Raw genomic sequence first — 26,629 nt, 5'->3', positions numbered from 1 at the left:
TCCTAACTCTCATGGACCATGTCTTAATGTAATAGCTAACTCTATCTGAGAATTTATGCAAATAGTGGGTAGTCTCCTATCTAGAACCCTAGGTGAACCCAGAGTTCACGGCTGAATAGGCCAAGAGCTGGGTCCACACTCAGCCGTATTCCACATCGACCAGGGCAGTTAGCTATCCATTGTCTGAACATTCTGGACTTCAATATAAGCTCATTTTAAAAAAAGCTTCAGTGATTGTTTTAAAAAAAATTTTAAAGAAAAGTGTGTATCAGCATCTTTTTTAGAATTCCCAAAAGTATGACATACAGTCCACAATTTCATTTTCTTTTTCGGAAAATTCATGGGTGAGATCTGAACTGTAGTCATCAGCACTGAAAATTTTATTAAAATCAAGTATTATTTTCAATATGTTCTATATCTTCTTTTAATTTATTTCTTTTTAATTAAAGAACTCAGCCAATACAATGGTCCCTTAATTTTCATTGACAAAAACTGGGAAAAAAACAAAGTATATGTTATACTTAACTGTCACAGTCAACAGACCACTTCAGATAGATAAATATATTTAAACGGCATATCAACACATATTTAATCCATTTCTATTTCTAATTCATATGCCCATATGGTTAGCTGAAGGTTACAAAAGGTTGCAAATGGACACTGCTCTCTTCCAGAAACATGAAGCTTGGTTAGGCTTGTAAGGGAAAATGAAACAGAAAATTCCTAAAACCGATGAACTGTCAAATTAAAAATCAAGTTACAAATAGCTCAGCAGCCTCAATAGCAACGTGCACAAAAAATGAAGGCAAAAGATGATACAAATTGGCAGGGTTAAGAGGAATAAAGTAAAAAATTACATAGATTGTAAAGCAGTTTCCCAAACAAACAAGTAAGGCTGCACTATTGAACTTTTCAGAATTTCTGTTTCTTATTCAGCCTGTTTTATGTGCACTTAAATCCAATTAATGCTAATGCAGGTCACTCACAATCATCAATTAGAAATGAAAGGGACTGAATCTAACTTAATGGCCCGTAAACACTATCCAAGTCCACATAAACAAAGATAAAATCTAGAACATTTCAACGTTAGGAAGGACTCAGTAGCTCAGGATAGAACCAGATAGGGTACCTCATTATATTTACACCAGTCACAGCTCAAAATTTCTGCCTGATGTGCTGGAACCACAATTCTGACTCCTGTTGTCTTCACATCCCAAATTCTCAAAGTCTGATCGCCTGGTGAAAGAGGAAGACTTGATCACCCTTTATCACACCACTTGGATGCTTGATACCCATGATGACAAGTCGGGGAAAACACACCACTTCCATTATCAGGACATTTTCATCTGTATGTCATATACACATATACATTGTTTTATACTATAATAATATATAAGAACTACTAAAAGTGACAACTAAAAAAATAAGGCACCATATTAAGTTTTTAGATCTACTCAAAGCAGGACAATCTGAATCTCACAAGCAGAGCAGTGACTGAGCACACACCCAGTGCATTTTTCTTCAGGAAAGGAAAAGGCTCTGAAAATCCTTGTTAGCACCCTATACCAGCATATTCTACAGGAAGCAAAATGGTAACAGTTTTACTTTAAAATGTGTGCAAAGTCTACCACGTCAGAATGGATCATTTCAAATCTTAGCTTTTACATTGATTACATTTTAAAGGGCCATCCAAAGGTATGGATTTCACCTTGAAAGAAACAAGTGGAGAAAATGTAAGGATTGTACTCTGAATTACTACAAAGATGATTTATACCACTTAGCTGCGCAAAGTCAACCGTGATTAACTGTTCTAGATGTCAACCCTGATTAAATGTTCTAGATATGAGGAAACAATGAAATGACCAGGTGAAAAATTCTAACTACATGTATATCTCCATCAAAAGTAAATTACAAACAATAACCGATCATCTGAGAAAGCCAGTTCAGGTTAATGTAAAAAAAATAACGGTGTGATGACAGTCATGGTCTTGATTCCACTTAGTAGTTGTGTGACCCTGCGCAAGCTGTATAATGTCTCTGAGACTAGTTCCTCAGGATGCCTGGATGGAGGATGGTACAAAAACATTTCATGTAATAAAGTTTCTGTAAAGCGTTAGAATGGTCTCTAGCATATAGCAGATATGCTGCTGCTACCGCTGCTAAGTCACTTTAGTCGTGTCCGACTCTGTGCGACCCCATCCCTGGGATTCTCCAGGCAAGAACACTGGAGTAGGTTGCCATTTCCTTCTCCAATGCATAAACGTGAAAAGTGAAAGGGAAGTCGCTTAGTCGTGTCCGACTCTTCGCGACCCCATGGACTGCAGCCTACCAGGCTCCTCCGTCCATGGGATTTTCCAGGCAAGAGTACCGGAGTGGGGTGCCATTGCCTTCTCCGAGCAGATATGCTAATAGGTGGTATATAAAAACATTAAATTGTAAACATTTCCTTTAGCTACCTATATATAATTTCCTATCATCCCAATTCAAAATTATTTGTCATTTAACTAAGTTCAATAATTTCAGGCAATTTTTTTCTGATTTCTATTCAAGTTAAGAAAGATAAGAATTAAACTGCTTGTGGTAATGAAATGTAGAGTTTAAGAATAGGGGCTTTGGAGCTTCAGAGCTTAGCTCTAGTCCAGCTCAATCATTTCATAGCTGTTGACCTTCAGTCAAGATACTTAATGTCTCAGACACTTATTTTCCTTACCTATGGTAACATATCTGCCTCATACAGACCCACAGATACAGGGAACAAATCAGTGGTCACCAGCTTGGTGAGAGAAGGACAGAAGGACAATACAGGGGTAGGAGATTAAGAAGTATAAACTATCATGTATAAAATTAGATACAAAGATATATTGTACAACACAGGGAATATAGCTAATATTTTATAATAACTATAAATGGTGTATAACCTTTAAAAATTGTGAATCACTATTTTGTACACCTGCAACTTACATAACTTTGTAAACCAACTATACTTCAAAAGACACAAAAACATACCTGCCTTACAAAGCTGCCCCTGGCACAGCTAAACTGGCCAAAAGGAGATATTTAGGATTTTTCTGAACTATAATTGAAAAAATAATGCTAGTCCCTCTCACACAGGAGAATTTAGAGGTTATAAAACTGAGGAATCGTTGGTGGCCATGTGTTTCACTGTATAGAGAACACTGACCTGCACAGCAGTCAAGTCACCCAGCAGAGAAAAGTCCAAATTAGAGAATGTGTCCTGAAGTTGTTTAAGCATCCGTTCCCCTTCTGGAGTTGCTTTTCAATAAATTCTACAAAGACCTACAGTTGCTCAAGTTCTACTATTACCACCTGCAGGCAGAGGTGATTCCTCATCATCATGGCAGCAGTGAATGGAATTCACCTGAAGCTTCAGACTCTCAAAGCCTAGCGCCAGAGAAAGAGATGAAATTCAGCACAGGGCTTCCAGTAAAAACATAGGAAATGTTTAAATGATGTACACCAGATTTCAAAAATTCACATGTTTTATCAAGTCTGATATAACATGTAACACGGGTCATGGTGGAGATTTCTGACAAAATGTGGTCCACTAGAGAAGGCAATGGCAAACCACTTCAGTATTCCTGCCTTTAGAACCCCGTGAACAGCAGGAAACGGCAAAAAGACAGGACAATGAAAGATTAACTCTCCAGGTTGGTGGATATGCTACTGAAGATCAATGGAGAAATAACTCCAGAAAGAATGAAGAGATGGAGCCAAAGCAAAAACAACACCCAGTTGTGGATGTGACTAGTGATAGAAGGAAGGTCCGATGCTGTAAAGAGCAATATTGCATAGGAACCTGGAACGTTAGGTCCATGAATCAAGACAAATTCAGTTCAGTTCAGTTCAGTTGCTCAGTCATGTCTGACTCTTTGTGACCCCACGAATCGCAGCACGCCAGGCCTCCCTGTCCATCACCAGCTCCCGGAGTTTACTCAAACTCATGCCCATTGAGTCGGTGATGCCATCCAGCCATCTCATCCTCTGTCGTCCCCTTCTCCTCCTGCCCCCAATCCCTCCCAGCATCAGGGTCTTTTCAAATGAGTCAACTCTTCACATTAGGTGGCCAAAGTACTGGAGTTTCAGCTTCAGCATCAGTCCGTTCAATGAACACCCAGGACTGATCTCCTTTAGGGTGGACTGGTTGGATCTCCTTGCAGTCCAAGGGACTCTCAAGAGTCTTCTCTAACACCACAGTTCAAAAGCATCAATTTTTCGGCGCTCAGCTTTCTTCACAGTCCAACTCTCACATCCATAAATGACCACTGGAAAAATCATAGCCTTGACCAGATGGACCTTTGTTGGCAAAGTAATGTCTCTGCTTTTTAATATGCTATCTAGGTTGATCATAACTTTCCTTCCAAGGAGTCAAGGCAAATTAGAAGTGATCAAACAGGAGACGGCAAGAGTGAACATCAACATTTTAGGAATCAGTGAACTAAAATGGACTAGAATGGGTGAATTTAACTCAGATGACCATTATATCTACTACTGTAGTCAAGAATCCCTTAGAAGAAATGGAGCAGGCATCGCAGTCAACAAAAGGGTCCAAAATGCAGTGCTTGGATGCAGTCTCAAAAACAACAGAATGACCTCTATTCACAAGGCAAACCATTCAACATCACAGTAATCCAAGTCTATGCCCCGACCAGTAATGCTAAAGAAGCTGAAGTTGAACAGTTCTATGAAGACCTACAAGACCTTCTAGAATTAACACCCAAAAAAGATGTCATTTTCATTATAGGAGACTGGAATGCAAAAGCAGAAAGTCAAGAAACACCTGAAGTAACAGGCAAACCTGGCCTTGGAGTACAGAATGAAGCAGGGCAAAGGCTAATAGAGTTCTGCCAAGAGAATAAACTGGTCATAGCAAACACCCTCTTCCAACAACACAAGAGAAGACTCTACACATGGACATCACCAGATGGTCAACACCAAAGTCAGATTGATCATATTCTTTGAAGTCAAAGATGGAAAGGTTCTATACACTCAGCAAAAACAAGGCCAGGAGCTGACTGTGGTTCAGATCATGAACTTATTGCCAAATTCAGACTTAAATTTAAGTAGGGAAAACCACTAGACCATTCAGTATGACCTAAATCAAATCTCTAACATTTATACAGTGGAAGTGACAAATAGATTTAAGGGACTAGATCTGTTAGACAGAGTGCCTGATGAAAACAGAGGTTCATGACATTGTATAGGAGACAGGGAGCAAGACCATCCCCAAGAAAAAGAAATGCAAAAAGGCAAAATGGTTGTCTGAGGAGGCCTTACAAATAGCTGTGAAAGGAAGAGAAGTGAAAGGCAAAGGAGAAAAGGAAAGATATACCCATTTGAATGCAGAGTTCCAAAGAATAGCAAGGAGAGATAAGAAAGCCTTCCTCAGTGATTAGTGCAAAGAAATAGAGGAAAATAATAGAATGGGAAAGACTAGAGCTCTCTTCAAGAAAGTTAGAGATACCAAGGGAGCATTTCATGCAAAGATGGGCTCAATAAAGGACAGAAATGGTATGGACCTAACAGAAGCAGAAGATATTAAGAAGAGGTGGCAAGAGTACACAGAAGACCTGTACAAAAAAGATCTTCATGACCCAGATAATCAGGAGGGTGTGATCATTCACCTAGAGCCAGACATCCTGGAATGTGAAGTCAAGTGGGCCTTAGGAAGCATCACTATGAACAAAGCTAGTGGAGATGATGGAATTCCAGTTGTCCTACTTCAAATCCTAAAAGATGATGCTGTGAAAGTGCTGCACTCACTATGCCAGCAAATTTGGAAAACTTGGCAGTGGCCACAGGACTGGAAAAGGTTAGTTTTCATTCCAATCCCAAAGAAAGGTAATGCCAACGAATGCTCAAACTACCACGCAATTGCACTCATATCACATGCTAGTAAAGTAATGCTCAAAATTCTCCAAGCCAGGCTTCAACAGTATGTGAACCTTGAGCTTCCAGATGTTCAAGCTGGTTTTAGAAAAGGCAGAGGAACCAGAGATCAAATTGCCAACAAATTGCTGGGTCATCAAAAAAGCAAGAGAGTTCCAGAAAAACATCTACTTCTGCTTTATTGACTATACCAAAGCCTTTGACTGTGTGGATCACAGCAAACTTCGGAAAATTCTGAAAAAGATGGGAATACCAGACCACCTGACCTGCCTCTTGAGAAATCTGTATGCAGGTCAGGAAGCAACAGTTAGAACTGGACATGGAACAACAGACTTGTTCCAAATAGGAAAAGGAGTACGTCAAGGCTGTATATTGTCACCCTGCTTATTTAACTTATATTCAGAGTACATCATGAGAAACGCTGGGCTGGACAAAGCACATATTGGAATCAAGATTGCCGGAAGAAATATCAATAACCTCAGATATGCAGATGACACCACCTTTATAGCAGAAAGTGAAGAACTAAAGAGCGTCTTGATGAAAGTGAAAGAGGAGAGTGAAAAAGTTGGGTTAAAGCTCAACATTCAGAAAACTAAGATCATGGCATCCAGTCTCATCACTTTGTGGCAAATAGATGGAGACACAGTGGAAACAATGGGAGACTTTATTTTGGGGGGCTCCAAAATCATTGCAGATGGTGGCTGCAGCCATGAAATAAAAAGATGCTTACTCCTTGGAAGGAAAGTTATGATCAACCTAGATAGCATATTAAAAAGGAGAGACATTACTTTGCCAACAAAGGTCCATCTAGTCAAGGCTATGGTTTCTCCAGTAGTCATGTATGGATGTGAGAGTTGGACTATAAAGAAAGCTGAGTGCCGAAGAATTGATGCTTTTGAACTGTGGTGTTGGAGAAGACTCTTGAGAGTCCCTTGGACTGCAAGGAGATCCAACCAGTCCATCCCAAAGGAAATCAGGTCCTAAATGTTCATTGGAAGGACTGATGCTGAAGCTGACGCTCCAGTACTTTGGCCATCTGATGTGAAGAGCTGACTCATTTGAAAAGACCCTGATGCTGGGAAAGACTGAAGGCAAGAGAAGAAGGGGACGACAGAAGATGAGATGGTTGGATGGCATCACCGAGTCAATGGACATGCTACTGCTGCTAAGTCGTTTCAGTCGTGTCCGACTCTGTGCGACCCCAAAGATGGCAGCCCACCAGGCTCCCCCGTCCCTGGGATTCTCCAGGCAAGAACACTGCAGCAGGTTGCCATTTCCTTCTCCAATGCATGAAAGTGAAAAGTGAAAGTGAAGTCGCTGAGTCGTGTCCGAGTTGGTGATGAACAAGGAGGCCTGGGGTGCTGCAGTCCATGCGGTCGCCAAGAGTCGGACACGACTGAGCGACTGAACTGAACTGAACCGATCAGGTCTGAGTGGCTCCCTTCGTGGCTCAGATGGTAAAGAACGCACCTGCAGTGCAGAAGGTGTAGGGGACACAGGTTCAATTCCTTTGTCAGGAAGATCCCCTGGAGTAGGCATGGCAACCCACTCCAGTATTCTTGCCTGGACAATCCCATGGACACAGGAGCCTGGCAGGTTACAGTCCATGATGTTGCGAAGAGTCAGACAAGACTGAGTTACTAACACTTCATTAGGTCTGAAACCATAAAGTCTGCTATATAACCATGACTAAAGCATTGTTTAAAGTTCAGTGAGCTCATGTTCATCCTAATAATTACATTCTGTGGGTGTATGTGAATGCTGTACAGTATCAGAACATTACAATAAACATGGACTAGGAGGTTAAGAAGTAACTAGTAATTTTAGCAACAATATGGATGAATCTCACATAACATAATGCTAAGCAAAAGAAACCAAGACAGGACAACATAAAAACAGGAAACATCAATCGATGCTATTAGGAGCCAGTTCAGAGATCACCTTCGAATGGACAGGGGTGGGTAATGACTGGAAGAATGTAAGAGAGGCCTCTGAGAACATTCTGTTTCTTGATCAGGGTCCTGAGAACCCAGGTCTCTGGAGTCTCGGGGACAGGCAGGCAGATTCTTTACCACTAGTGGCACCTGGGAAGCCCCAGGACACAGGTGTGTTCATTGTGAAAATTCATCATGCTATAATTAGGCACTGTTCTGTGTGTGTATTACAAACTGCAACAAAAGATGAAACAAATAACAACCACAAAGGCTGGGTGGATGCCTATATCAAATTTCTCTGGGACAATATTCTGGCTCTTCACCAGCATAGTCAGGCAAAGTTTTTTTTTTTTTTAAAAGACCATGGTTTAGGTTGTCCCCTCTGGCAGTTAACTTACAGAGCACAAAGAGAGAGCAGCACTCAAAGAGAGCTGAGAATCCCACCTCTGCTGCACACCTTCCTCCTCCTCACTTTCATCTGCCAGGCAGGAGAGAGGCCTTCTGGCCAACTGGTACCATGACTCATTCAACTCTTTTAGCCACCAGGACATCTATATTCATATTGCTTTTTTAATTGCATTTTCCAGACAACTGGCCTTTCATTGTGAGCCAGACGTTTACCAGGGCCCTGGGGCAGTGCCATAGACCCACCTGAATTACCAGCTTCTCTTATCAGTTGCAGACTCGCCACTGGCAACAGAACCAGTGAATTTAAGTGCATATATGGCACAGGAAGTGCTGGCTACTACCATGTGTCATTCAAGCTCGGCATTAAGCAGCAGCTGGGTAAGGAGAAAGAGTGTAAACGGGGAATCTGAAGCCAGGAAGTGAAATGAACAGCAAAAGATTCATATTGGGCCCAAATAATTTAATTTATTAGAAATGCCAGATGCCTATCAGATGACTTTTTTCTTAGAGTAGAATGATGTTTTTTTCAAACTACTGGACTCCACACATTCAGGCGTGGCTATGATTTATGCAATTATATGGAGTCAGTAATAGCAGTAATTTAGTTTTCTTGGTTCAAAAGAAAGTTTACTTCATATTAATCCTCCTCATGTAAAGAGCTCAAATATTCTTCCCTTCCATCTCATATAATTTGGAAATGTGAATTATGTAAGAATAAAACTTTAACGAACTAAACAAAACCAATGCCCTTAGAGAACTCTGCTAAGGAAGATCTACATCTTAAAGTACTCCTTCCTTTTGGTTTGTCTTAACTTAGCTAATGATAAATTTAGTACTACAACTTTGAAAGTGATCAAATTCTTGGAAAAACTTAAATATTATATTCTCATGAAAGTGAAAGTGTTAGTTGCTCAGTCGTGTCCAATACCTTGCAAACCCATGGACTGTAGCCCGCCAGGCTCTTCTGTCCATGGAATTCTTCAGGCAAGAATACTGGAGTGGGTAGCCATTCCTTTCTCTGGGGGATCTTCCCGACCCAGGGAATGAATTCAGATCTCCTGCACTGCAGGGGGATTCTTTGCTATCTGAGCCACCAGGGAAGCCCATATTATTATATACTACCTTAAAATATAAACTGGTATAAGCAGTTGAATGATATAATTAGGTATATGTGTGCCACAGGATTAGACATAAAACTACGTCTTGACTGCCAATTATATAAGCTGCTTATCATTTTTAATATTTGTGAAGACAAATATTTTACAACTTTGTGTTCCTCAACCATGAATTTTTCAGTTGAGATGATTTTTATGCAAATATTATAGTATGTTTCATAGCAAAGTCTTGTCTGTAAGCAAGAAAACAAAGAGAATTAATAGCTAAAAGACTATAATAGATCTCAAACTATAACTGACAAAACTCAGGAAAAAAACCAAGTTCTCCATCTTAGGAAACTGCTGCTTCTTTGAATTCAGCACTGAAACCATTTTATAGTTTTTAAGAGATAGTATATTTCTATTAAAAATAAACACAAAATTTCCATCACACCAACAGAAATAAGCTATTCTTTAGACATCTTAAACAGAGCAACATCACAGACTAGTATAGTGTTTCCCAAATCAGGCTCATCACTAGACTTGGCTAGGGTGATTAAAAAATATACCTCTCAGAGGCATCTGATTCAGCAGGACTAAGATGAAGGCTAGAATTCTGTTGTTTTTTAAGCTTCCTCTTCCCTGGTGGCTCGGGGGTAAAGAATCCACCTGCCAATGCAGGAGACACGGGTTTGATCCCTGGGTCAGGAAGACCCCGTGGAGACAGAAATGGCAGCCCACTCCAGTATTCTCGTTGGGAAAACTCCATGGACAGAGGAGTCTGGTGGGCTACAGTCCATGGGGGTCGCAAAAAAGCCAAACTCGACTTAGCAACTAAACCACAGCAACAGACTGCGATGGTGGGCCAGGTTTCAGGATCACCGGACAGGTATGTGATTATACAAGCATACATTTCAGGTTCTACCTGGAGCAAGTTACCCTAGACCTTGGTTCCCAGAGTTGTAGTTCCCAGGTAAGCACTGACTCTATCCTTGCAGCACATCACGCATGCAAAGACCATTCAAATCTTCTTCGAACATGGCCTGTGCTCTCCACATTCATCGCTTTACTCCCACTTCTCATCTCCTCATCTACTTGTTCACAAGGTAGCAGCTGAAGCGCTATTTCCTTAGGGAAGCCGCTCTGACCAGCCAGTTCTGACAAGCTCAAGAACCAACTGCTCAGGCTCCAGAATCCTTTGCTGTGTTCCCACGGAATCCTGAGCACACATGTGAATGACAGGAGGCACCACCCAGAAAGGCCTTACTCTGTGCCAGGCACTGTCCTAAGCCGTTAAGCTTGTATCTGAATTAATTCACTTAATCCTCATCAAAACTCCACAACACGGGTTATTACTATCACTCTTATTTTTTAAATGAGGAATGAAGAGACAGAGGTTAAGGAGCGTGACTGAAGCCATGCAGGAGCAGTGAAAGGAGAATCTGATCACAGGAAGTCCAGCTCCAGAGTCCACGTCCCTAACCACAGTGCTGTGACCTCTCTCTCAGAGAACTTCATGCTCCTCATCCTTGCTGCCCCTAGGCTTTTTTCCTTAACATCTCTCTTCCCCACTGGACTACATGCTCAATGTAACTTCAGTGCCCAGACAACAGCAGATCTGTTGCTAATTTAGTGATTCAGATCACTAAAGAGCTGAATGATTCACCAACAATATCCCTTTCAACAATCAAAATTAACCTTAAATATATTTTAAAAATTTTGATAATATTGTTATTTCCATAGCTTATATAATAGTAATCAAAAAATTGTAGTGTTTGCTTGTGTTAGGCACTCAGCTATGTTGAAGAAGACACATGCCCTATGGGAAATATATGAAAACAATTCAAGCAAAGAAAATATGCAAAGAAGTGCACTGTACACAACTTGGGAAGCAAATTTTCTTGTCTCTCTTGAAATGGCAAAGGCACAGTGAGAGTTTTAGAGCTTACCCCAGCTTTTACTATGCCATAAACCCTCCTTTTGTAGAATGGAGGTAAGCTTTACATCTTTTCAACTTTATTAAGTAAGCTAATGTTGGAAAATTATCATGAAGAAATATTTCAGGAAAATGTCAAATGCTTGATAAATAAACCTTCCAAGGAGTTTCCAAAATCAGAAAAGCTGGCAGAAAACGGCTTTACTGATTTCAATGTCTTTTAAAGGTACATAGGTTATAGCTCACAGGTTCAGTACTAGGCTTTGATCAAATCCCTTCTGATTTATTCTAAGCCTTGGATGTGGAGATAGCTTAGTTAATACTGGACCCCTACAATGTATACATCTGATAGTGACAAGACCATGAACTGATACAGTTGATTTAAGTGTCAGGCAGAATTGTATATATATGAGCCCTTTATTTGGGCTGAGTCACACACACAACTCTTTGTATTACACTGGCCTTTTGTGCAGTGTGGATACAGAATATTGACTCTAGATATTATATATAGAATACTCCGTGTGTAAGACTGAATAGCAGAAAAAGATGAACTGTGTGTAGACAGTGAGCAGTATAATCATAAAACTTGACTATCCATACTTTGTAAACACATAGTTTATAAAAACAGTCTTTTATCAACAGAATGTCCACTTGCTGTGATAGGAAAAAAGACTGTCTGCTTAAGACATTACCTTCCTTAGCTGTATTAGAAATTAATGTAAACAGTGGTCATCCAGTCAGGACATCTGTGGTTGAACGTAAAAGAAATTCTGACCCAAACTGCCTTATAGAAAAAAATAATTTATTTACTAACATGGTTGAATTAAATAACACGTACCGAATTACACCTGGCTATATCAAGCAAAAAACTGACAGTTTTGACTATCAAAAAGTTTTGACACTAACAAAGTAAAAATTAAAATATAATAAATAGTTTGAAAGACAGAAAAAAATGGGGAAATATTTATAACAGAAATAAGATACAGAGTACTAATTCCTATATAAAAAGAGCTCATACATCAACACAGAAAAACAACAACGAGCGGCTCTCAGTAGAAACATGGGCCGAAGACATGGACAAGTGACTCAGAGAAGAACAACTATGGCAGCCAAGTGACATACAAAAAGTATTCACTCTCCCCAGTAATCAAATACGCGAATCAAAACAACAATCAGGTATCACCTTCATTCATCACATTGGCAAACGTTTAAAAGATTGAGGGGACATACCATTTCAAGGTCTAAATCTTAAAATAACTGTTACCTTGACAATATCAGAATTCTTATTATCAGAATAAATTGACATCACTTAGACCAAGAAGGCTGTTGTTATTGGTTTGTCTAATCTATAACATGTTGCTGCCCTGAAATAAACATTTGAAAATACAGTTTTCAACCACAAAAGTTCTGTAGCTATAAGCATGTAAAACCTAACATCACTAAGCAAATTCAGCCTTTAAAGATACCTTCCCTATTAATAATTCTAATCTTTTGAACATACATTTTGGAATGGGCATAGACTTCTTATGGAGGAATACAAGAAAATGCTATAACTGCAGTCTGTAGGAGAGGGGGAATGAGCACTTACTTTTTATTTGGCATTCTGTGTTGTCTGAATTTCTTTACTACGTATATGCTCAAATAAGAAATTTTCAGGGATACCATTTCTGTTTTCTCTTCATAAATTTACTTTTTGATAGTTATACAAGAAACAAGGAATGCTGATATTATCTTGTCAATCACCACAAATATTTATGATAAATTAACACATGTTACACATTACTGTAACTGCTACTCAGACTTAGCAACCTTATTCTGATAAACCAAAGATAAAGCTATCTAAGCCAAAGCAGCTCAGTAACTAATAAACGAAGCTAGACTGGTTTCCAACTTGGAAAGATTCATAACTGGTTATGATCTACCTAAGACAGACTGTTAATCATGAATTAATCATTAATTAAACCATATTTGTTCATTAATAGTTGTGCTTGTCAAATTTACATTATGAAAAGTCATGGTGTGACAGATATATTACTAAGAATTAATATTCTATTCTAAACCACATGAATATAACTCTGACTTCCAACGTACTGTTTCCCCACTGGAAATGACTCTTCCTTCTAACCAGGGACAGAAAGGAAAATTGTTCCTGCTGTGTCAAGCCTCTTCTCCCCATCACCCTCTGGGAGGACCCTGCCGCTGAACTTGTTCGTGTAAAGCCAGGACCACAGAAGTATGACAGGCTAGGCTGGTGGGAAAAAAAGGTAAAAGAATGAAAGTACAAGAGCTGTGAGGGCAGGGCTGCAGGGTATGAGAGAGACGCAAATGGCCAGGAGAGAGGTGCCCTAGAGCGGCCGGGGCGAGTGAAGAGGAGGACAGCTATTTCAACGACCACTTGGCAGGTGGCCCATGTTGTTTTAAATGGACTGCGGACAAGCTGTGTGATGCTTCTCTACAAATTATGTATGTTATATTGTTCAGATTATACGTGATTTATGAATCGGCCTAAAGAACCAAATTTGTAAACCCTCATGCAAACAGTACAAAGTCTAATTTTTAAACGTCTATGAAATGACTTCTCTCCATAAAAAAATAGAGATATACAAATGTATGTATCTACTTAATCTTAGAATTGAAGATATAAATTAAAAGCAAACAGGAAAAATGATCACACCAAATACAGTCTTGCTATGGCTTAGTGGCAATGAATTAAAGAGAATATCCCTAAAAGGGGGGTAAATATCAAGCAAAGGAGCTTAACTATGTGTGGGACATTTTGTGTGTTTCCTTCTTTCATCCTGAGAACAACTCCACAAGTCAGACATTCTTAGCCCCATTTTACTGATGAGAAAAGTCATCACATCACCCTGAGGTCCCACAATCGACCACTTATTCAGTTTCCAAATTCAGTCAAGTCCGATGTCAGAGTCCTCACTCTGTCCCCTACCTCTCACCTCACCAAAAGAGTACGTGTTAAGGCAAAAGGTTGGAAGCAGGCGCGGCTAATTCTTGTCTAGAGACTGAGAAAGAATGAAATAGTCTCAAGAGTTCAAGTAGGAATGCTTTCTTCTCTAAACCTAAGGTACACAGCGCCACCTTCTGGGGACAGTGAGGCCACCATTCACCACAAACAAGGTTTTTGGTAAATATCATTTACCTGAGGATGAAGCAAAGCAGCCAGGGATGTGGGGAGACCAGATGGTGCTATAAATGACACTTTCATGACCTCTAAAAGTGCACAGGGACTTTCCAACAGTTGGATCCCACTACAAATAAAGGAACAGATCAATTACTTAACAGAAGTAAATTAAAATGTATGCTTTATATATACTATATATATCATATATATATTAATATGTATATACACATACAATATACACATATATCTCAAGGATTTATGTAAAGTATATTTTTATATAAAGCAATATAGTATTTAAGAGGCCAAAATAATCAATACTGAGCTAATTATTAATTTATAGTTCAAAGATTAGAAAATTTTAAACTCTAATAAATGCTTTAGTACAATGTTTTTTGAAAAGAAAATTACCTGTCTAACTGAAAAGCAAGAGAAGTATGTTCTAGAAAATAAAAAACTTCAGCAGACACTCTGGGGAAGAGAATATTTGGTTTTAAATACAGTAATGCTGACATACCAGTTTGACAGTTTGATCCCATGAGCCAGACACCACAAGCTGTTCACCTCTGGTTTGGCTCCAATCAACACTGTACACCTAAAACATTTAAAAGTGTCATTTATAAAGCGAAAGAGCTGGGTCAGGGGAGACACATGTATGCCTGTGGCCAATTCATGTTGATGTACGGCAGAAACCATCACAGTATTGTAATTATCCTCCAATTAAAATAAATAAATAAATTTAATTTAAAAAGGGAAAGAGCATCAAGTTCAACATTACATCTTATCTGTTTTATAAGAGAATAGTCAGTTAGAACAACTAATTCACTTGGTTAAAAGATAAAAGTTCTACAAATCTCCACATGGTGTCGGAGAAAGGTCATCGTGTATATTCCCCTAGACTTACCCCTAACAGATAAAACTCCATTCTACAGAGGTGAGAATCCTACAGAGTATTTCCAAGACCTTCTTCACTAAAACAAATTATACATATGTTTAAACCTCCCAATAAATCACTGTCTGCAGCACCCTGAAGAAACATCAGAGAAGATTAGAAAGTTAGTCATCTAAAAACACTTGCCAGGTCAATGTTTATCAGAAAGTATTCAATTAATATCCCTTTTTTAGTCTTTCTTCATAAAAGCATAGAGGAATGAGGTTTTCCTTTCAGATTTCTTGGTAAACAGCTTCAGTTATCTAATGCTGCTCTCAGTAAACCACTTCAAGTGAATTATTTGAAAACTTATGGAAACAGTTCTAATCCTGTTATCAGATACAACAGGTCATATACAGATCACTACTGGAAGCTAAGTTCAACTAAATTATGCACATAATTAAACTTCACAAAAGCAGTCCTGCCCCAGACCCAAGAACATGCCATTAAGTGTGAATAGCCAGCAGGTTTATTTTGAATCTAAAAACTCTACCATATTTATGCAGGCAGTATGGCTGTCTGGAGTTTGTGGCGGCTAAAGTACGGGTCCCCTGTTCTCTGCTGCCTAATGCTATGCCTAGCCATATTGGAACCTGAGTTTAAAACCAAAAAAATTAGTAACACTGATTCTGCCTTTATTTAAAAACTTTGATATTTTGCTCATTGTAGATTTACGTTAATTTTGATTTCAAAAATACTGCATTAAGAGATTGTTTAGGGCTTCCCAGGTGGCGCTTGTGGTAAAGAACACGCCTGCCCACACAGGAGATGTAAGAGACTCAAGGCACACAGGTTCAATCCCTGGGTCAGAAAGACCCACTGGAGGAGGCAACCCACTCCAGCATTCTTGCCTGGAAAACCCCATGGACAGAGGAGCCTGACTGGCTCTAGTCCATGGGGTCACAAAGAGTCTGACACCAACGGAAGCGAACTAGCATGAACATAAGACAAAGTATTTATCTTGACTCCTGAGATTTTTGTGTGCAGTCACTCGGTCCTGTCGGACTCTCTGCGACCCTATGGACTGTAGCCTGCCAGGTTCCTCTGTCTGTGGAATTTTCCAGGCAAAAATACTGGAGTGGGTTGCCATCTCCTCGTCCAGGAGATCTTTCCGACCAGGGATCAAACCCATGTCTCTGTGTCTCCCTCACTGGTAGGCAAGTTCTTTAGCATTAGTGCCACCTGGGAAGTTTTTTAGGGTGGCTCAGACAGTAAAGTGTCTGCCCACAATGCCGGAGACCTGGGTTCAATCCCTGGGTCGGGAAGATCTCCCGGAGAAGGAAATGGCAACCCACTCCAGTATTCTTGCCTGGAAAATCCCATGGACTGAGGAGCCCGGTAGGCTACAGTCCATGGGGTCGCAAAGAGTCAGACACGACTGAGCAACTTCACTTTCACTTCACTTATATTATATACTCAAGGTAAGCACTTCACCACTCTAGTTCTGGCCCAGCTGCAGCCTGTATTCTTACAAAAGAGAGAAGAGCAGTTGGAACACTAAAGAAATCACAACCCAGCAACAGAGTAGCTCATAAAGTACACAGTGGGGTCAGCAAAACCCAAAGAGGTGCTGCAGTCATCTGTCAGTTACGGATGGGAAAAAGACAAGCTTGGAGGCAATCAGAGATCTTGAGACCTAAAGAGTCTGTGCTCATTGCAATATAATGATTAAAAAAACCAAATTTATCTCCACAACCTGCATCGTTGCTAAGTAATTATAAAGAGCTACTGCTAACGTCATTAGCTCAGACTCCTCTGCCCCTACAGATCTCCAATGTGACAGAGGACTTGAAACCTTATGACTTCTCATTTTTAAAACTTCAAGAGCTCAGAGAAAATCCAGCCCCAATGATAACAAAAGATAGGACATAGGAAAACTATGCTGCTGCCAGCTCTTCTATGTGACACAGGACAAAGTGACCAGCATCAAGGTCTAGGACAACAAGACCGAGCACAGAACACGTGGTGAGGTTTAAAATGGGATAAAAAACAAGGAGATAGAGGTGACTCAGTCAATAAATACTTTTTGTTTGCTTTACTGTTTAAAATACTAGGACATGGAAATGTAACAGTGTAAGCCAGGATACTGTGTTTAAAACACAAAAACTGTAGACCATGAATACAAAAGCTGGTGGGATGGAAAATTCAGCTTGATGCCCAGAAGAGAAGAATCTTAGCGAGGCCCCGAAGGCTGGCTAAAATGTCAATAGCAGAAGGCAGAGGTGAAAACAGTGACTAAAAACTCCCTCAGAGACATAAATGGGGGCATAAAGCTCCCTCGGGATGGGGACTAGTGAATGCTGCAAGATAACACCAAGGTTTTGTGCCTGGGGACTGTCAGCGATGGTGGCATTAACAACACTGGAAGACTGGAGGAAGAGTGATAATGTGTAATTTTAGACATGGTGAGTTTGAGGTGACAGCCTGATAGTCAAGTGGAAATGTCTAGGAAGAACAGGGTTTGGGCATTAACCTCAAGCCCTGAAAAAAATTTACAGCAAGAGAGATGTTTGGGAGCCAGCCAAAAAAGAATGACTGGATTCCATTATCCCAATCTCAAGTCAAATCTATTCAATAAATGTTTACTATGAACAAGGGACGAAGAGTATAGTGTTAGGCAAGACAGATAAAGTACCAGCCTTCATGGATCTTATACTTTAGCAAGGGAAGATGTGCTGTAAGTATATAATTTCAGGTTTGCGATTAAAAAAAAAAAACTATTCAGAAAAATAATGCAGAGTAAGAAGACTAGAAAATAATAACAAGGGTGGAGAGGGGGCAGGTCACTGCTGGTGGTCAGTGAAGATGTCTCTGAACAGAGACCTGAGTGCAGTAAGTCTAGAGAACCCTGCAGATTTGAGAGGAAAGGTTTCCAAAGCAAAGAGCAAGCCTGAAGTAGGAAACAAGCTCATCACACCTTAAGACCAGCAAGGTCAAACGGTTCAGAGGGACGAAACTCCAACGGGCCATGAGTTTGTATATGATTTCTCTGAAGAGGCTACAACCATCAACCGTAAGCGACCACCTACATTACAGGATGCTTCTAACGGCTCCCTCCTCCACTCTTCTTCACCTCCAATCCATTGCCCATTTGCTGTTGGTCAGTTGGGAAGTGGTATCTGACTCTGTGACCCCATGGGCTGCAGCATACCAGGCTCCTCTGACCTCCACTATCTCCCAGCGTTTGCTCAAATTCATGTCCATTGAGTTGGTGATGCTATCTAACCATCTCATCCTCTGCTGCCACTTGGCTTCCACGTGGTTACTACATGGCTCCTACAACTTACCATCTTCACTCAACACTGAGATTCACTCATGCTGTTGCTTTTTAGCCAAAGGTCAAAATCATGCAAAGCTATGCATGAATTAGGAGTGCAAGTATATGCATAAGACTAAAAGGAAAAGTACAGAAGATATAAACAGAAATTTCAGGATAATGGTTGCTCTTGGGAAAAAAAGGAGGATGAAGGACTGACTCAGAGAAAGGAACTAGGGGAAGAAGGGAAGCAGCAACCAGGGGCTCCAATGGTACAGGTGATGCTTTATTTCTTAACCTAAATGATGAATATGTAAGTGCTCACTCTGTATTTTTACAACTCACATATATTTTATATGCACAAAATGTATCATAGGAAAAGTTTTAAATCTTCAGTATTCTTCCACTGATCTTAGCATAACAGCCAAAATGCTAACTGCTCCAGGCACACAGACTCAGCCCTACCCCTGCAAGCAAGCACTTTCTTTCTCCTTGAACATGTCCTCTGACATCTCCACCTGAATAGTTCATTCCTACTATCTCCTCAGACTCAAAGATAGCCTCCCGGTCCCTTCCCCCAGACCAGATCCTCCCCTCTCATAGCACTCTGGACATTCCCAGCATGTATTACATTCCACATGAGATAACCTAGCAGCTCAAGCCTCTCTTTCCCAGAGAGGGCAAGGACCTTGCCTGACCTGTTCGTCTTCCCTGTTAGGCTTTATACAGTTCCTTGCAGACAGAGTTAATCAAAGTTTTTGGACTGAATGAGGAACAGAAGCAATCTGGATGGAAAGTACATCTCACATTAGTCTGTGCCTCTACCTTTTCCCCAGTCCCAATTCCCGGCTCCACTCCCAATCAAAGATCGGACACACGGCAAATGGTTAAGTTAAATATAAAAAGAAGAGTGATATGCAGCTATGCTTTAAAAACAGGGTCCTCTGAAGGCCTATCTTATGAAATTACTCTTGGTAGTGGTGAAGAAAATTAATTGGGAAATTGCAAAAGGGGAAAAAAAAATGGAACAATACTTCGTGGGGCATTATGAAATCTGAATCTCATCAAAACCAGTTTGAGGAGGACAAATTCTATTACTGAATCCAATTCCCATAGAGCTCAGTTTTAATCTACCACACAGTATTGCCCTTTTTCAAGTTGGTCTATTTAATTAAAAATCATCAAATAAAAACTATATCCAGAATGTTCATACTTATCTGTATCAATACAAAGGAAAGGGACACTGAATTTTAATTACTGAGCGATTACAAAGGGCTACATTTTTTTAATATGAAACAAATTAAAAAGTATTTTCCATTATAGATATTTTAAAATGCACATAAGAGTAGAGAAAACAGCATAACAAATCCTCAGGTATCCATCATTATCAACGTTTTACCCATCCTATTTCATCTGTTCCGTTACTGACTGAACGACTGTTGGAGTATTTTAACATCAGACTATTTCATTCACAAATACTTCAGAAGTAAGAATGTTTCCACCTTTTACATGAGCACAAGGCCATTTTCGCACCCTAGCGTAACAACAGTTCCTTAACATCATCTAATACTTAGTCCATATTCCTATTTCCCTAACTGCATAAAAAACATCTTTTCTAGTTGGTTTACCAGGCAGTGCAGTTGGTTAAAAAAAAAAAAACAACAAAAACCCGCATCCAATGCAGGAGATGCAACAGATGTGGGTTAGATCCCTGGGTCAGGAAGATCCCCTGGAGGAGACAACGGCAACCCACTCCAGTATTCTTGCCTAGAAAATTCCATGGAAGGAGGAGCCTGGTGGGCTACAGTCCATGGGGTTGCAAAAAGTCGGTCACAATGGAGCACGCACACACAGATCTGAATGAGGATCCAAAGTTCACATTTTATACTCAGCTGTTATGTCTCTTAAATCTTTACTAATCTAAGAAAATTCCCTCCCCACCACGGTTTTCCTGCCGCCTTACCCCACCAATGACATTTATTTGTTGAAGAAACAAAGTTATTGGTCCTACAGAATGTTCTACATTCTGAATTTGACTTGTTTCCTCATGGTAGTGTTCAACTTTTTCCTCTACCCTTCTTATTTTATTTAAATTGGAATTTAGATCTAGAGGCTTGATTCCATTCAGTTCAGTCTTTTTTTTTAGCTTCCTATTGTATTAGGAAGATTCTATTACAAGAAATTTTCCACACCAACTATTTGATTACCCCACAATGAAATTCATACAGGAAAAGCAGGATAAATGCCTTCATTCTTTATTTATCAATTCATGATGAAAGACTTTATATGGATCAAATATCTCTTAATTAAAGTTTTTCAGCAAACTGATACGCCTATTTGACAATGAAGACAAACTTTTACTATTTTTAAAAACTTTAATAAGCACACCGAGAATCAGATGTTGAAGTACTAAACTGAATCTGTCATCTTTAAAGTCACTTTAACTCACTCTCAACAGTACTATGCTATAAGCCATGAAGTCAGAAACAAAACTCTCAATTCACTCTTTTTTCTCCTTCTTGCTGAATCTTTTAAAATTTTCTCATTCTTCCATTCCACTTATATATTCAACAGCAGGCTAAGCTAAAGGCATTCTATGGGGCTCAAAAGACACAATGGCCTCTACAGTTAAACAATATAGAAAAAATTCCTGCTTTGATGCTAAGTTTAGAAGCCATGCAAAGGGAAAATATCCATGTGTTTCTTTCTTTTCATTTCACCTTCATGCCTTTAGGCCTAAAATACATCTAGGTCTTGGATGTCTCATTTTTACTTCAGTGACTGTTCATCTGACTATCAGAAAACTAATGGTTGAACTTAATTTATTCAACACTGTTTGCTGAATATTCAATGAATATTTAGTAGCTCTGCAAAACTGTTTGATTTTAAATCAGTCCTTTTAAGTGTTTCTGCATACTTGGTGTAAGAGACAAACTTTAAATAAATGCTAGATACTTGGTATTTTAATACTGAGCTTTTAGGCCGATCACCAGAAATTCTCTAATCTCATGGAGGACGACCTTTCCGAGAGCCTGACAGTCCTCCACTCATCACCCTGCTTGGTGTGGTCTGACTTTTACTAACCAGCATGAGAAAGACAAGAAGTAATACTGCAGCACGCGCTGATGGGTGCCTTCCCAACCACCAATCTCCCTTTCTCCTTGCTCAATGAGTCACACCTCTGTCCTCAGGGAAAGCTCTGTCCCTTCCTCACTCGTTCCAGGGGTGATCTTACGCAGGTGAAAGCACACGAGTGGTGGCTTGTTTCCCTCACAAGTGACAAGAGTTGAGACTGGGCATATGGTGAGATGATACCAGGCTGGTGCAAAAGTAATTGAGCTTTTTGCAGTCGAAATGTGCCATTTGATGTTGAAATCCATTCTTAAACAAATGCGGTTATGTTATACATCATTTAAATGCACATTTCTTGCTTTATGTTTTTTTGCTAATGACTTATTACTTGCTGTTTATATGTAGTTTAGACCATGGAAATGATGTTAGACAAAAAGCAAGGTCAAGCAATTTTCTTATTCAAGTTCAAAATGGGTCATAAAGCAGCAGAGACAACTTGCAATATCAACAACGCATTTGGCCCGCATTTGTTAGGAACTGCTAACAGGCAGTGCAGTGGTGGTTCAGGAAGTTTTGCAAAAGAGACAAGAGCCTTGAAGATGAGGAGCATAGTGGCCAGCCATCAGAAGTTGACAACCACCAACTGACAGCCATCACCGAAGCTGATCCTCTTACAACTACACAAGAAGCTGCCAAAAACTCAATGTTGATCATGGTCATTCACCATTTGAAGCAAATTGGAAAGGTGAAAAAACTCAGTAAGTGGGTGCCTCATGAGCTGACCACAAATCAAAACAATTTTCTTTTGAAGAGTCACCTTCTCTTATTCTGTGCAACAATAAACCATTTCTTGATCGGATTGTGATGTGTGACAAAAAGTGGATTCTATATGACAACGAGCCTTGACCAGCTCAGTGGTTGGACACAGAAGCTCCAAAGCACTTCCCAAAGCCAAACTTGCACCAAAAAAAGGTCATGGTCTCTGCTTGGTGGTCTGCTGTTGGTCTGATGCACTAGAGATTTCTGAATTCCATTACATCTGAGAAGTATGCTCAGCAAATAGCTGAGACCTGCCAAAAACTGCAATACCTGCTGCCGGTGTTGGTCAACAGCAACAGCCCAATTCTTCTCTTTGACAACGCCCAATCGCACATTGCACAACCAATGCTTCAAAAGTTGAACAAATTGGGCTATGACATTTTACCTCACCCACCATATTCACCAGACCGCTGACTAACCAACTACCACTTCTTCAAGCATCCTAACAACTTTTTGCAGGGAAAACACTTCCACAACCAGCAGGAGGCAGAAAATGCTTTCCAAGAGTTCATTACATCCCACCAAAGCATGGATTTTTATGTTACTGGAATAGTTTTTTCTCATGGCAAAAATGTGTTGATTCTTAATGCTTCTGATTTTGATAATAAAGATTTTTTTTTTTAAAGAGTCTAGTTATAATGATTTAAAATTCATGGTCTGGAACCACAATTACATTTGCGGCAACCTAATAACTGGAACCATAGGGAGTGTAAGAATAAAGAAACCCACTGAGGAGAGCGGAGTGGAAAGGTGGGAGAAATCCGGGTATTTGATGACACTGTCAAGCCTAAATTAACCAAACCTGGACCCATACCACCTCCATATGCCTGGTTATGTGAAATAATAAACTCTGATTGTTGAATGCACTTTTACTCAGGTTTTCTCTTATTCTAATGGCCAAGGCATCTGATACAGATGTTTATCAAAAATTGCATTTGAAAAGAAAATGAAGAAGGACAACCTAGAATAAAAGTCTGAAAAAACAAGTAATAACATGTCTTCAGTTCAAAAAAATCAGTTATATAATTACATAAAAAAGCTAGTAAAGTACTAGTTTAACAGTAACTCAAATAACAAAGATCGAGGTACTTTTTACAAGTGGACTAAAAGTAACCCAGCACTACAGCTTGGCTCAGGAAAATATTACAACCATATTAAGTAGACCATGTTAGAACCAGAGGCTTAAGATCACGGTGGCAGAGTCATAAAAAGTTCAACACTAATAATCATATTTCTGGAATAAATTAGGCTTACAACGTTAAAAGCAACATTGTAAAACAGGAGATTACCCAAAGGGGTTTACCAGGAGGGTGAAAGATAAAGAGACTGTATGACCTGAGGACAGGCCAAAGGAATTATTAATACAAACGCACAGTCTGGAAGACAGAAGACTTAGAGAGGGCATGATGGCTACTTCCAAGGGTTCTTGCAAGGGGGGACAGGACTTAGTTTCGTCATGTCAGAGGAAGGCATTAGAAGCAATAGTAGGTTGATACTGAAGATAGATTTGCTTTTAAGAAAGCAACTGTCTAACCAATAGAGCAATCAAAAAGCCAAGAGAGGCTTCCCCGGTGGTTCAGTGGTTAAGAAACCAATTTGCAACACAGTCAATACGAGTTCGATCCCTGGTTGGGGAAGATCCCACATGCCACAGAGCAACTAAGCCCCTCTGCCACAACTACTGAGCCCACCCACTGCAGCTACTGAAGTCCATGTGCCCAGAGCCCGTGCTCTGCAATAAGAGAAGTCACTGCAATGAGAAGCTCGCACATCGCAAAGAAGAGGAACCCCTGCCTGCTGCAACTAGAGAAAGCCTGTGTGCAGCCACCACAGCCAAAAAATAAACAAAAAACAAAGCCAAATAAGTCATCACGTAAGAGAATGAAATTCACTTTCACTGAGATGAAGTAAAGATGGAGTTGCAATCACAAAGAACATTCTAAAACAGTATTTTTCAGAATTGTAGCAGTACACACACATCATTGGTTGTACAAGACATGATTTTAACTGGTACCTACATTTAATCTTATTATGTATTCATTTTACCATACATGAAATAAATGTATATACTAAGTTAGCCATCAGTTCCATGGTTTCATGAATACATGATGTTTTATGATAAGTGAAATAACAATGTAAAGTTCATTTAAAGGAAAACATTAAATCAGTATCTCGGATTTAACATAACTGGATATATTATTTTGTGATTTGTTAGTTACAACCCTAGAATTTATATAGATAGGCAATACAAGGCCCAAAGATTTAAGAAAAAATTTTTGAGAGGAAAACTAATTTTAAAAAAGAAAGAAAAAACATTCAGTTAACTATAAGTAATACATGGAAATGGTAAAAATTATGAAGGTACCACAAAAATGACTGAATTCTGGACATGATGCTTTGTGAGGATTCTTGCACTGAACATCCTAAAACTAAAGTTCCTCCTGATAAAGGAGCTTTGATAAAAAGCTGTCTTAGTGTTCAGTGGTTCTATCAAAATATAATCATTCATAACTACATCTACTCAAAGATCCTCCTTCACAATAAAATGGAAGAACTGAAATTTTCTATTATTTTCATCACAATCTCAGAAATTATGATTTTTAATAGCTAGAGCAATAAAAATGATGTTTAGAATCTTCACACATAACTACTCTGCTATTACAAAAAACTAACACTCTTGCATGTAATAAGCATTTACTGAAGCCAGGAACTGTGGTGGACACAAATTTGAAAGTAAATTTGCAAGTATTCATTTGAAGGACCTACTGAGAAAATTTTTAAAACATACCCAAGGAGAAAATTTTTACTACCATGTTCAGTAAAAGTATACATGCATTTTAATATGACTGAAGACCAAACTACTTTCTGTGCTACCCATGCACACAGACAATATCTAGTACATGAACGAGATTTAGTTTTTAAACTTATTCGGTAAGCTCTGCTTTATATTCAGGATTTCATGCTCATGCTTAAATATATTCTGAAAATTCTTGGCGAAGCCCTAAAGGCAAGTCTTACAATGTCTGGGTGAAAAGTCTGCCTACTTCTATCTTAAAGCAGTGTATGGAAGCATAGCCTTTCTAAAGCCTAAAGACAGTAATGGACCTCTGGAGGAAACAGTGCCACAGTAAACTTCCTACCAGAGGCGTTTTTACTGACTAATGAGAAGCCTGACCTTTTCTTCTTTCCCAGCTCCTTAGGCCAAGAGGTACTTGATGGCTGGATAATCAAATAACCAGTGACAACTAACATGTACAAGAAACACTAAAACTTAAACTTCTTGTCCCCTGAAGACATTTCCCCATGTGTCCACCCCCAAATGGATTTCAACCAAAGAAAAATAATCAGCCCAGAAAGACGTCCTTCCTACCTCCTGAGTGTGCTCCTTGAAGACCTGCAGCGGCCCCGTGGCCCTGGCGGTATCCCAGAGCTGCAAGGAGCCGTCGCCACTACAGGTGACCAGCACATGCTCATTGTTCTCACTCCAGGTCACATCAAACAAACCGTCATTCCAGTCAAAGCTACACCAGGAAAAGTAAAACCAAAAAATCTAGTTACATAGGCAGCTGAACATACAATAACAATCTTTCTTTTTTTCCAGTTGGTCAAATATTTTAACACAGTATCTCACAATGTCTTCACAAATATGGGAGATTCGTGGAGGAGGCACTTGATAGATGCCAAAACAAGTGCAGAGAACCTTAAAAGAACAGCCCAGTCACGAGGCCAGAGAACGGCACAGCAAATTAACATCAGGGCTTCCAATTAGAAATATGGCACCGTTTACGTGAGAACATGCTGCCACACTTGGGAGCTCGCTGTGTCCTGTGGTTCAAAGGAGGGATCAGCAAGCACTTGAAAATATCACTTTAGATCAATAATTTCAGTGTTTCCCATAAATCTTTCACCTGAGGTATCAGCAGGTAGTTATTTTCTGAGGAAATTTCCTTTCCTTTCTCCCCCCTTGACTAACTCTGATGGAGGTGTTAATGAGTCTAACAGTCACATAGGTAAGAAAAGTACCATTCATTAAAGAATGAAGAAAGGGAAAGAGGTGATAATTAGTCCCTGAATGAGTAAAGCTAACCTACACTAAGACACAAAGGTGACTTTGTGGTCCAGTGGTTAAGAATCCA

The 26,629-nt window shown here is 39.6% G+C and overlaps 1 protein-coding gene across 1 annotated transcript in view; it reads right to left on the bottom strand.

Annotated features, from left to right (window-relative positions):
- The window catches only part of PEX7 (peroxisomal biogenesis factor 7), a 75,276-nt gene that overhangs the window by 46,209 nt on the left and 2,438 nt on the right, over positions 1–26,629 (bottom strand). The window contains exons 3-6 of the mRNA XM_061129981.1: positions 25,864–26,014; positions 14,933–15,010; positions 14,437–14,545; positions 1,130–1,236 (exon numbers count right to left, since the gene is read on the bottom strand). Of these exons, the coding sequence (XP_060985964.1) occupies positions 1,130–1,236; positions 14,437–14,545; positions 14,933–15,010; positions 25,864–26,014 (445 nt within the window). The remainder of the gene's footprint in view (positions 1–1,129; positions 1,237–14,436; positions 14,546–14,932; positions 15,011–25,863; positions 26,015–26,629) is intronic.

Source organism: Dama dama, chromosome 26 (assembly GCF_033118175.1).
Source record: "Dama dama isolate Ldn47 chromosome 26, ASM3311817v1, whole genome shotgun sequence".
Lineage (NCBI taxonomy): Eukaryota > Metazoa > Chordata > Mammalia > Artiodactyla > Cervidae > Dama > Dama dama.
Note: the sequence above shows the minus strand (reverse complement) of the source record. Positions and strands in the feature narration are given on the sequence as shown.